The sequence below is a fragment of the Phyllostomus discolor genome, chromosome 2 (genome assembly GCF_004126475.2).
Source record: "Phyllostomus discolor isolate MPI-MPIP mPhyDis1 chromosome 2, mPhyDis1.pri.v3, whole genome shotgun sequence".
Taxonomy (NCBI): Eukaryota; Metazoa; Chordata; class Mammalia; order Chiroptera; family Phyllostomidae; genus Phyllostomus; species Phyllostomus discolor.
Window position 1 is genome coordinate 80,450,948 of NC_040904.2, and position 13,383 is coordinate 80,464,330.

At 39.2% G+C, this 13,383-nt stretch overlaps 1 protein-coding gene across 7 annotated transcripts in view; it reads right to left on the minus strand.

The window, feature by feature from the left end:
- The window catches only part of TMEM45A (transmembrane protein 45A), an 86,940-nt gene that overhangs the window by 7,560 nt on the left and 65,997 nt on the right, over nucleotides 1-13,383 (minus strand). For 6 of the 7 annotated variants that reach the window (XM_028504921.2, XM_036018005.1, XM_036018001.1 and 3 more), the window contains 3 exons: nucleotides 7,014-7,205; nucleotides 5,525-5,737; nucleotides 3,937-4,121 (listed from right to left, as the gene is read on the minus strand). In XM_028504921.2, the coding sequence (XP_028360722.1) occupies nucleotides 3,937-4,121; nucleotides 5,525-5,737; nucleotides 7,014-7,203 (588 nt within the window). In that variant the 5' untranslated portion in view covers nucleotides 7,204-7,205. Of the gene's footprint in view, nucleotides 1-3,936; nucleotides 4,122-5,524; nucleotides 5,738-7,013; nucleotides 7,206-11,730; nucleotides 11,883-13,383 lie in introns of those variants that run through there. The other variant, XM_036018004.1, reaches the window with a different exon arrangement.

Below are 13,383 nucleotides of genomic sequence, written 5' to 3' on the forward strand. Positions count from 1 at the left end.
GTTATCAGTGCCAGGTTTTGGTATCAGGGTTCCATTAGCCTTACAGAGTGTGTTAGGAAGTACTGCCCCTTCTTCAATTGTTTGGAAGAGTTTGAGAAGGATAGGTGTTAAATATTTGAATACTTGGTAGAATTCACCAGATATTTGATCCTGGACTTTTACTTTGGGGAAGGTTTTGTTTTGTTTGTGTTGCTTTGTTTTTTTGAAAGAGTTAGGTGATAGTTTTAATGGCTTTACTGAAATATAAATGACAAACAATAAATTACATGTAGTGAAAGTATACAGTTTGATGGGTTTTGTTTCAATTTCCTCACTGTTGATCAGCCTATTTAGATTTTCCAATTCTTCATGATTCAGTCTAGGAAGGTTATATGTTTCTAGGAACTTACCCATTTCTTTTAGGTTAGTGAATTTGGTGGCACATAGTCTTTCATAGTATTCTAGCATGATCCTTTGTATTTTTGTGATGTCTGTGGTAACTTCTCTTTCATTTCTGATTTTGTTTATGAGTCATGGTTCTAAGAGTGTGTGCATTTTCTCTAGTGTCTTTATATTTTTTATGCATTTGTTTAAGCATATATGGAGAAGTAGCAAGAAAAAAATATAGTGAAAAGCAAATCACTGTAACATTAACTTGAGACAGTTTTATCCATAAACATTCATACATCACACATTACAACAAAACACGGAAGCATATTAAATTCTCCACAGGCTCCAGACTTTTCTTTCACTTTCAGTGGAATCTAATGGTCTCATCCTTTCCTATGCTAACCTTTCCTTTCCTGCCAGTGTGTGTTTGCAGTGATGTTAAATGATCATTTTTTCCTTAAGCCTTCATACATTATTGAGTCTGGCCACCAGGTAAAAAAACAAACAAACAAACAAAAAAACTAGTCTGGACATATTGATAAGTAGAAAAGTTTTTAAATAATCACAGATTCATGCCCAAAGACTTCAACCTCATAGTTCTTCCTCAGGAAAGTTTTAGGGGAAATAAGAAAACATTATTTCTCTGCCAAAAGGGGCAACATTAACCCAGTCAACTCTCAGTTGTGACAGCCCACACCTTCCTCCCTCAAATCTTTAATTAATTATTAATGGAACACTAATTAGTTTAATTCTTCACTTTATAATTTTTTCAACTTTTAGTTTCCCTTTTGTTTTTACTTTCTAGCTTCATTTTTGAATATTTATTTCTTTAACAAACTTAATGTAGTCAATGTATGAGAATCCCAAACCCTCCAAAACAGAATATATTTTCTTCTCACATACGTGGAACATTTGCTGCCACTGACATCGGGCAATGGACCAGAGGAAGTCTCAACACATTTCAACAAGAATATATTCTCTGGTTCAAAGCAATTAAGTTGGAAATGAATAGGAAGAAGAAAAAGAATATTTCTGGAAACTTAAGAGTGCACTCATTAATAATTCACATATTAGAGAGGAGTAGATTGAATGCAGGCTGTAAAACAAAGGGTTGCCAGTCCAATTCCCAATCGGGGCACAACCCTACTGGGTTGTGGGCCAGGTCCCCAGTAGGGGACGCATGATAGGCAACTACACATTGATGTGTTTCTCTCCCTTTCTTTCTCCTTCCCTTCCCCTCTCCCTAAAAATAAATAAACAAAATCTTTTAAAACAATTAAATAAAGAAGAAAGCACATGGCCCTGGCTGGCATAGCTCAGTGGATTGAGCTCGGGCTGCGAACCAAAGCATCTCAGGTTCGATTCCCAGTCAGGGCACATGCCTGGGTTGCAGGCCACGGCCCCCAGCAACCGCACATTGATGTTCCTCTCTCTCTTTCTCCCTCCCTTCCCTCTCTAAAAATAAATAAATAGAAAAAAATTTTTTTAAATACTTATAAAAAAAGAAGAAAGCCCATGGGCAATGCAAAATTTAAAATTGCCCAAGGATGAACTATCATATATCAAATATTATGGGATGAAACTATAGTAGTACATTGAGGAAAATCTATAGCCTTAAGTATATCTAAGAACAAGAAAGATTGAAAATAAATGAGCATTCAATTCAAAAACACTAAAAAAAGAGGAGAATATAGTCTAATAACAAAGCAAAAACTGAAAATAAGGAGAAATTCACAAACCCACAACTATAATATAAAACTAAAACAGACCTCTATCGAAAAGTGAGATATGAATGGGATGAAGGGATTGAGAACTACAGACTGGCCTTTACAGAATAGTCATGGGGATGTAGAGTATAGAATAGGGAATATAGTCAATAATATTGTAATAACTATGTATGGTGCTAGGTGGGTACTGAAAACACCAGAGAGATCACTTTGTTAAGCATATGATTGTCTAACCACTATGCTGTACACCTGAAACTAATACAAATTAATGTAGAACATCAACTAAAGTAATTGAAAAAATTTTAAAGGAATTAGAATATGTAAACAATACAGTTAAAGTGTTTCAAAGGCCTGGCATTATCCCTCACCTTAAGAGAAACCTTTTGTTTTTTTCTTTTAGTTCCTTCCACTGGAACCAAATAACCAACCACTAGTGTCTGCTATAAATCTGGAGCCTGCAGGCTTGCAGCCCCGTGCTCCTCCTGCTGCGAGTCTATTCTGTGTCTGGCCCACAAGGGGGCGTGCTCTGCTTTCGTTCATACTGTTTAATGAAGCTAGGTATTTTTTTACTTTCTTATTATTTATTTATTTCCTTTAATTTCTTTTTTATTTTATAAGTATTTTTGATATTTTACCTGTCATTGTTATGTGTTTGAAACAGAAGCAATACACTGAAGTATAAACTCACTGTCATCTTGACCTTACCTCTTTTACAATCTAGCTTTATTTTTGTCTGTGGATAGGTGATAACACATGCACATGGTGATGCTCCAACCAGGAGACATAGAATGCATAATAATGTTTTATATTCCATTGCATTTAGGATCCCAGCAGATGATAAAAATCTAAAAATTCAACTTCTGTGTAAACTGGTTAAATTCACTAATTATCAATTTTGTCTCATTATAGGACATGTTTTATTTGTTTTTTATTATTTTTTCTTCAAAATAGCCTTTAAATTTAGCCCCTGTTCACTAGTCTCTGCTCCGACAGCCTTTCTACTCCCGCGCATGCTTAAATATTCCTAGCCCATTTTGGTGTTTCTCTCCCTGGTGCCTACCAGTGCCTTCGTCTCGTTCCTCGTGTGAATTCAAGACCCTGAAATAACCACAAGATCTCAAATCCCTGCTCCATGGGGACTAAAAATCACTTCTAAGAAGCCTTTACTGATTACATTACATAGACTTTTCACCCCAGACAGTCTTTCCATCTGTAGATAGATATTGGATTATGATTTCCAGTCCTCTATAAAATGTGTGTTCACTGAATACAGTTTTCCAACAACACAGCGAGGTCAGGGATTTGACAGAGTAAAATGTAAAGAACCTGGGACTTGTGGTCAGGCACCCACATTCAGATTCCAGTTCCAATACTGTGTGACCCCGGACAAGTACTGGGTCTCTTTGATAATACCTAACTTACAAGGCATTGTGAGGACATAATGAAACAATGTGTGTGTGACTGTCCTGAACAGCGGCTGGCGTATACTTGTTTCTCAATAAATGTTTCCTCCATTCCCTTCCTTTCATATATTTCCTGAGCTTATTACCCATTAGTCTGAAAGTTGCTTTAGCATCAGGAACTGCTTCCCTCTCAAAGCACCAGCTCAGAGTTCCCAAGTAGTGGATATTCCGGTGTGTGATGAAGATGCACACACCCCACTCCCTTCCCCACTGCTCTCTCATTGCTCTGACTGGGGCTGCTGTCAAAGGCCCATGTTCTCACTGCAGCAGCTCATCAAAAGGAAGTCTCTGGGTTCTGGAGCAAAGTGCCCCACCAAACAGAGAGAGAAAGCTATAGGTGAAGACACTAGGTACATTGACTGGAGGCCCCAACTCACCTGCCAGAACCAGCTCCCCTGAAGCAGGATAAAGCTTATACGCAGAAGCTCCAAAATCACATTATGGCGAATGAGGAACTCCAAGAAAGCCAAAAGGCCTGTCACAATGATGACCAAGACCAGTAGCTGGTGCACAAAGATGTCCAGTATTTCCCGACCATGAGTGTGGTTGTAGAAAATAAAAGCTGACGGAGAAAAACAGTTTGTCTTCTTTAATGAAATCTCTTTCCCTCTCCCCCCTCTCTCCCCTTCCCATCTTCCACAGAACTTTACACATACACACATCTGTCCAAAATATCTGGTGCCCACTGCTTCCCAGCTTCTCACAATAATGGTATTTTAGGAGTCATTGCTACCTCTTTAGGAAATCTAACACTCCTTTTCCCTTCCCCAACCTTTATTCTTTCTTCTAACACATCCTGACACATTCGGCTAACTGAATCTCCAAGCATCTTCTGTGCAGGGGGATGAATAGTAACTGTGGTGGGTGTGGGCAGCAGGAGTCAGGGCGAGTACACAGAGGAAGGAGGACAAAACCTCAGCTTAAGGAATTTGGTCCATTGGAGGAAGCACATACATACATAAATCATAAGGTGCTGTGGAAGCTCCCAAGAAGTAGAAGCTAACTACATTTTTCTAATCCCATGGAAAAAGTACAGCTTTATCCTCTTCTTTATTTAGGTGAAAAAGAAAACATATTTATTTAAAATATTATAACACCCTGTGATTCAGGTTCTTGCTTGCTGGTGCCCACCTTTTATCTAGTCCTTGTTCTCAAAGAGAGGTTGGCAAAAGTTCTCAGCTCTGTATGTGGGAGGAAGTTGGACAGTGAGGAAACAACTGCCTCCTGGTAATTTGGGGCTTCTTTAGTTCCACAATCGATCCATTTCTTACAAATAACAGTAAATGAAAACAAATCATGCAACACTTGTTTTCAGTGTTTCCCCATATAGTAAGAGGGAGACCAACTGAACAAAAAATATTGTTCTTCATTAATCCCTCAAAAACAGGACCTCATACTTTCATGTGACTGAACACTTTGGATTCTACTTACCGTGTAATGGTGGAGTGTTACTATATCGATATTTAAAAGGCTACTTAGCAGGTGGGAGAAGCTACTCTGCTCTGTCTTCTCATTTCAGGATATTCATGTATCACTATTCTGAGCTCAGTTTCACTTTTTCTTTTCTTTTTCTTTCTCTTTTTTTTGAGATGTCAGCTTTTCTTATTTCTTTTATGGTTGTTCAAGTACAGTTGTCTCCATTTTCCCCTACCACTTTTAAAAGCAGAAATGATGATAATCTCTAGGATAACCCAGAGATAAAGAACCATGGCAGCTGGTTCTTTAAGACAATTGGGAAATATGAGCAAAGCACTTTGAATGATTGTGTTTGTTCTATTTTACTAAATGAGCTAGCAGGGAGGAAAAATCTTTGGCACCTGCCTAGGATATCACATAGTTCAACATGACCCAAATTGATAACCCTATGGACCAAGGCTATGCCAGGACACTAAAAAAATAGTATAAAGGGTTAGACAAATAAGCAATAATAGGGAAGGGTTCAGGAAAATACTCACTCATACTTACCTTCCACTAATAAGGCATTTGACAACGTTAACTTGCTTAAAGAGGCCGGAATTGAACTGATGGTAGAACATAAGATGTCTGCCACTCCCACCAGCCCGAAGAAGAAGTACATGGTGGTATGATGCCAGCCCAGCAGTTGGACCCACTGGCCTTTTTTATAGTCATACAAAGACAGGTAGGGCCCTCCAGTAATAAACTGTTCCCCCAGCATACCTGTAGAAGAACATGTTAAAGTCTTAGCAACTCTCTTCATAACTTCAGCAACAAAGCAGGAAGGTGCTGGAGGATTAGCTCACTGCTTAGCCCAGTCTAGGGTCCTTTCATGACACTAGTTTCTCATTCAGGGCTGTTCCCTAACAGATGAGCACTCGTGGTTTGAGCTTGTTTTAGAGGTTCAAATATTACTTTGGATAATCACTTTTAATCAAAGATAATCGATTTAGTCAAAAAGCTATTTCAGATCTTTAAAGCTGAAGACATTAGTTCCATGACCAGTTTCACTCATGATCTTAATTCCTATTTTAACCTAATGACTAAATAAATCCTGAGTGATTTAGGATCCTGGATGTGTAAGATCAGTCCCACAGAAGATGATTACTTCCATCTTACACACTGTATCTCTGGGTAGCTGCCACAAAATAGGGGGCTGTGCTTGGTTCAGTATAAAAATGCCAGAGTTCAGCTTTTCTGCAATTAAAGATAACTGAGAAGGCACAGCCAGGTACAGCCTATGGTCTAGTTAGCTACACAGACCATTAGGCTTTCTTAAAATGCTGTTTTATTTGTTAGTCATAAAAAGCTGCCATGGAAATTTCTCCCTTGGGAAGTTTTTGCTTTGGAATTTGATGCCCAGAGCAAAGACCTATTACCATGAATTAGGCATGAAGAAATCCAAAGGGACATTAGGAAGTTTTGCCCTTCATAAAGTAGAGACTGAAGTGGAATTCTAAAAACACAGAACACTTTCACAGACTCTTACAGTCCATGGAAAGGCCTTGGGAGTCACCTGACCTAACTTTCCTCTCCAGTTCAGAAATGACACAACAGCGGACAAGTGCATAAAGCAAGTCCTCTTCAGCCTAACCAGTCTACCACCAATGGTTATTACTGAAGCCTTCCCATAATCACTTGATTATTTGGGTGTTATTTTGAAAAATGGTTTCTGATAGGGTTTAGTGTTTCAGGAATCAGAATAACTGGCATAAAATTATTTCAGAGGCTCCAGCCAATTGTATAAAGGAAATCAACCTTGAGTAGATAGACAAGTTAATTACTGTGACTAACTCATTAAGGAGCAAACCTTTGTATAAATGTGAAGTATCACTTTCTAATAACTATATAAGATAGCAATTCCAATGATAATACATGTTCAGAGATATTTTCAAATAAAAATTCCATTTTAGCAATTTCTTGATTTGATATTAAATCTTCTCTTTGCATGGGATAATATCCTAAAGGAGAAAACAGAATACAGAAATAGTCCACTCACCAGTTAAAGCCATGCAGACTAGTATGATTCCCTCCACAATATCTACTCGATGGAATAATGCTTTGGAACCAAGATAGGAAGTCCGCTTGTGCCTTTTGCAGGCATACTTCAGAACAGCCTTTAGAGTCCACCAAATGCCTGTGACGTAAAAGAAGGTTCCAGGGAGGGCGTGACCTTTGAAACTCCCCATGTCTACAAGATAAGAACATACAGAAGATGGAGAGATTTTATTTCCAGAACTTAGCCAAAATGTCATTTATTCTTTGTCTTCTCATGACCATGGATACACCACTGACTCAAATGATAAAATGGTATTACTGTCAACAGTAGTAGATCCACTACAATATCAAAACTAGTACAAAAAAAATTCACAGTCTTTGAACACCTACCTTGTTCAAGGCACTGTGCCAAGTGTCTTACACGAGATCTTTCACCTGATTTTTATAACATACCCATGAATGAGAGACCAATTCCCATTTTCAACTGGGATATAGGCTGAGAGAAGTTAAATGACTTACCCGAATCTCACGACTATTAAGTAAAAATTTCATTGTTTTTAACAGGAAGCCCAAAAGGATTTCTCATGCATATTTGAAGAAAAATAATCTTAAAGTTTTACTTTTATGTTTAAAACTTGAAATGATATAAAATTGCCTATACATTTTTTTAAGTAGGTAACTCAAAGTATCAAGAATTAAAATGTTTGCAGAAGACTATTAGTGCCCATCAACTGTCCATGTGCTCCTCCACACACTGTTCCCAGCCTCTCCTCCCGTTCGATCAGAACCATGTTCCTAGCTCTGGCCAATGGACTGTGGCATTTCCCACCTTCAGGCTGAGTCAATTAGCAGCCTACATGACTCCTTTCACTCTCTTCCCCTGTCTTGCCCATCTTGACATGGCATGTCTGCGACACAGAGGATGACCAACCAACCTGTTTCAGATTTTGCAAGAAACAACCTTTGACTGTGCCAAGTCATTGAAACTTTGATGTTTAACAACTTAACCCCACGGGTGACCCAGATGGCTACGATGCCAAATCAACTGAAAATTCTATTTACACAATTGCTGTGTGTTGGAGCAACAACAAACAGAAATGTCTTCCTTTCTTGGTCAGTGCTACAGAAAACAGTCTTGAATTATGTAAGTTTTGAATTAATGTGAGCAGCCCTTTGTTCAAATATATGGTGCCGTCAAATATATGTTTCAATGAAACATTGAAGAAAAAGTTCAGAATCATCTTTCTAGATCCTACTATGAAAGGAGACTTCAGTGTTCCCCTGGCCCAGCAGCATTTTTTATCTCCATGGGTGGGTACTGGGCCTCTTGATTCAGGGCAGACCCCTTTGGGTTACTTCCACATCCTTTTCATGCAACCGTGAACTTTCAAGGGGGAACTGTGAGACTAACTCATGTGACAAAATACATCAAGACCCTGAATGGACATTTCAGCACAGCCCTGGCTCATGTGAACCATCCAAGAAGCTCTGACTCCATATAATCACATAGTGCTAAGTGCAGGTTCTTGTTCTAACTCTGACTCTAATTAGTAGTATGATTTGGGGCACGTCTTTAACCTGTTTGAGCCTCAGCTCTTAATAAAAGAAAGAGGTGGCCTAGATAATACCTGAAGTTCCTTCCTGCTCTAGCATCCTGTGATTCATTATCCTAACCACCATCTTTATCATTGTATTACTGAGTTCTCCTATTTGTCTTGGTTTAGGCAACCCTATGGAATTGAATAATATTATTGTGTGGTATTGAAAAATACATTCACACTGTATATTATGTGAACTTCTCTGGGAAAAAAAATATGTTTTAAGGAGCCTTACAGGTATTATATTCCTTGGTACAAGGAACTCATTTCCAGGAATTTATCCTAAAAATATAATTGGAAATACAGGCACCAAATTAAACACAATATATATGTCTAAAATTAGGAGAATGATTAAATAAATTTCATGGCCTCTAAAAAGTTTTCAAGTAACTTACATAACAGGGGATATACATAGTGAAAAGAATAGGGTTTTTAAAAACTGAGAAGGGGCTCTGGGTTTAGACTAACTAGATATGAATCCCAACTTTATCATTTACTAGCTACATGACTGAGGGCAATTTATTTAACCTTTCAGTGCCTCACTTCTCCCTTCTATAGAATTGGACAAATAACAGTACATACCTAGTAAACTAAGGTGAGTTACTCCAAAGCAACTAACCCATAGTAGTAAGTACTAAATAAGCTTATGTTATTCTCAATCCACTCAAACTACTAAAGTAAAACAAAAGCAAACCCAGATGAAAAATTTTAGGTATTTAGGTTAAAAAGTTAGGTATTAACTGCAGAAAAGCAAGAAGCAACTATATAATTTTCTTGGCCATTATTCATGTCCAGTCGAGAACATTTCTTCTGCTGTTGTCTTAGAGGGTTACTGGAATTTCCTATGGTTATTTAATTTCTTGACTGCAGTTGGAAAGTAGGCTTCTTGAAAGCAGGGACAACAAACCTTTCTTTCTACTCCCCATTGGACTGGGATAGTGCCTTACACACTATGAAGTTCTAAATTAACAAGAGTACAACTAAGCCCTTCTTATAATACATGATCATTTATTTTGAAAATATCTCCATTCTGATGTCTCAAAGCGCACTCATAGGTAACATACGCCAAAACTGGACCAATCATAGTATCCACTCACTGCCACCAGAAAATGTCTCTCCCCAGTTAATGATTTTGGTTAACACCACCCTTCACCCACTTGCTCAAATTCAAAATATGAAAATTATCCTAGAGTTCACCCATATCCCTGAAAACCAATTAGTTATTGAGACCTATTGTTTCTACTGCCTTACCCTCCCCTACCTCAAATTTGGCAACTTCCCCTAACCCCTTCATTCTACCTGCTTGGTGAATCCTCCCTGATGGCCACACAGGACAGAGGCCCTCTTATTCCTTATCAAGGCACCCAGCTCTCACTTTAATGAGTTCTTTGTGTGATCATTAGTGAAGGTCTGTCCTCTCCACTAGCCTCTGTGTTCGTTACTGTACTGTGCAGTGAGCACCTGGGGCCTCTCAGAGGGTAGGTGCCTCCATTTTTTGAGGCTCCTGTATATTGAAAAAGGAAGAAAATGCCAAAACAGGGTTATGAAAACTGTGGTTGTTTTTAAATGTTTAGATTTACCTAATACTTTCAACACACACATAAAGTATATACCTAATATGGAAGATAACATGAAAGATTAAATAACATTAAACCCTTCCTCAATGTGCAGCTGCAGGCCAGGTATCTTCCTAACCCACCTCCAGAGCCAATGAACAGGTTCCCGCTGCCCCAAGAGCTGAGCAAACCTGTCTCCGCACAGCCATTGGGACAGGACACGGAGGCACTGGGGGGTGGTTGAAGGCTTTTAAAGAGGGATGGGAAGTGATTGCAATGGGAGGGGAAAAATGGGTCCCTGTTTCTACTTCAGCTATAAAACTTATGTATCTTTACCCTTTTAATCTAAAATAATCTGATAGTTCCTGTCATTTTCTGTTTAAATGACCCAAACAAAACGAAGTCAGAGCAGGCCTGCTGTATTTGCCTGACCCAACAAACCCAGTCGCTCTGGCACTGCAAGTAACAGTCATTTTACTTCGTTTCCAATGTGGTGAGAAGGAGTTGCCTAGATCCTCAAATATCACTTCAGTGTCATCTCCTAAAACACCATTTCCATAAGTCTCTTTTTTTATCCTCTGTTTTACTATTCCCCTCAGCTACAACTTATTACTTGTACAAGCCAAGTGTTCCAGAGTTTCATTGGATCTTAATCCAAAGAACAGACACATTCCCCTTGGAAGAAGAAAGGGCTTTCCTCAAACACAAAGGAGGGCACACCTGCCCGACAACCAGCAGAAACTCCAGGGAAAATCTCCAGGAAAGGAAACAGAAAGGTCCTTTCTCAACATCCTCCCTGCCTGATCTCAGCCCTTACAATCTCACAAAGGGAAAGTGGTTCACTCAGGCCTAAAAGGGTGCAAGATTCAATCACTGGCTTCTAGCTGCAGTTCCACCTCAAAATTCATACCCCTCCCCCATCCAACACCCCCTCCTCCTAATAACACCAGGCATCATCCTCTAGGCTAAAGATGAGAGAGAACTCCTGATACCCACACTGGCCCTTTTTTTCCTGACTGCACCTTCAACACACACACACACACACACACACACACACACAATAGCCAAAAGGGAAATATTTTAAAACTGAAGCACTTAAGAGATAATATTGGGTAAATCCCAAGACCTAAATCAGGTGTTAGGTGTTAATTCTCAACCACTAGTCCGTGGTTACAGTCACATAAACCACAGACTAGGCACGCACACAAAGGGAAGTAGCCCAGAGAAAAACACTCTAGTTTTCCTGGTGGAATCTCAACTACATATAAATATAAAATGAATATTATGGGAGAAAACTTAAACTTCACTTTGAGCCATCACTAAAATAAAGTATTCCTAAATCTTAATTAATGGCTCATAGTTCAAGACACATCTGTAACTGCAATACCCTAAGCCAGTTTGAACTATTTATTGAGCTTCACTTCACTGTTTGCCTTAATACTCGAAGCAAAGCATAGACAAGCACAAATAGGTTTCATATTTGTTGATTCTCCGTCATTTCAGACCAGCACTTTCCCAAATTTCAACTGTTTTGAAAGAGTTTTCTTAGTTAAACTATTCTTACCTTCACACTTTCCTTAATGTCAAGTTCAATTCAATTCTTCTTCCAGGAATTTACAATGGCTCTGGTCTCAAGAAGGAAAAGCAGATAGTGATTGGCCTAACACTAAAGCTCTTCCTCCAGAAGACTAAACCAATGTGCTCATCACTCCCAGAATGAAGTTGAGCGGATAAGCCTCTCAATGTCACATGTCTGCATAAATGTGAACCTAGAGACCACACCCTTTTGAGCTCCCTGTCCCATCTCCCTATCTAAACTTGTGTCATAGAGTATTTCCCAATGAGACTCACCTTGTCACCCCACCCACATGACCACTAGCATCAGGCACGTACCACCTGCTATGAGAACCAGCTAGTGGGGTATGTGTGATCTTTGCTATCTCTCTTCCAGGTCATCGAGATGAACATAAGACAAAGGGAATGGTTATGGCAGCAGTAACATAATAGAGCCTGTTTGACAAGTCCTATAGAGATAATCCATTTCCTAACATATAGTACCTCAAGCAAGAGATTGCCACAGGTGCCAGGGTTGGAGTCATGGTCAAAACCAAAGTTATAGGATAATAAAAGATGATGGAACAAACCAAAAATAAAATGAGAAGAAAGCCCACCCTATGAAGCCAAAAAAAGAAACAAGATGATGGAACAAAATTGCTATAGGTCAATAAGGAAGTTCACATGTTCTCAAGGAATATGCAACGTCGTAGACAGATGGGTGCACAAATTATTCTAAACCAGTGTGAGGCTTGCACAAAGTAAAATGAGAACAAGAAAGCAGGAAAAATCTGACTCTAATTTGGAGAGCCAGCAGCTGTTATCCTGTCTGTATACAAGCCTTACATTTTGTCTCAATGTTAAACCATTGATGAGCAAGGGCCATGTCTTCTATAATGCTCTGAACCTAGTTAGCACTCAGTAAGTAGCCAGTGGTCCTGGCCGGTGTTGCTCAGTTTGTTGGAGCATCGACCTTTGGACGGAAAAGTCGCAGGTTCAATTCCCATTCAGGGCACATAACCAGGTTCAATCCCTGGTTGGGGCATGTACAATAAGGCAACCAACCAATGTTTCTGTCTATCTTTCTTTCTCTCTGCCTCTTTCTCTCTAAAAGCAATAAAATAAAAATGTCCTCAGGTGAGGATAAAATAATAAATAAATAAATAGCCAGTGTGTGATGAGCTCCTGCATGAACTTGATATCCTTGAAACACTGACTTGGGTGGTAACCAGTGTCAGAAACAGTTGTAGTAGTTAATCAAATGCAGAGTCCTGGCCCTGCTTTAGGTCTACTGAATCAATCAGCAGGGTGAGGGGCAGGAGCCTAAATTTCAACAGGTACCCACCGGTTAACGTTCACACATTCTTGAGCTTTGAGAACCAAAGGCTTAGAGTATGTGAAAACAAGCAGAGTGGCACTGTGACAGTAAGATTTCAATGTGCCCTCCCCATCACCATACCCCAGAGGCCATTTGTCGACTGCCAGTGTCATAAACCCTGATGTATTTGCTCACAGTGGACAGAGGTGGGTGGCTCCACAGCTGCCCCTGAGGCCAGAATAATAATCTGTCTGTCACAAGACAATAACCCTCTAGAGCACTGCCATTCTAGTTATTTTATCTTGTTATTAAGATAGCATTTTATTTTATTTTGATCTCTTCTAT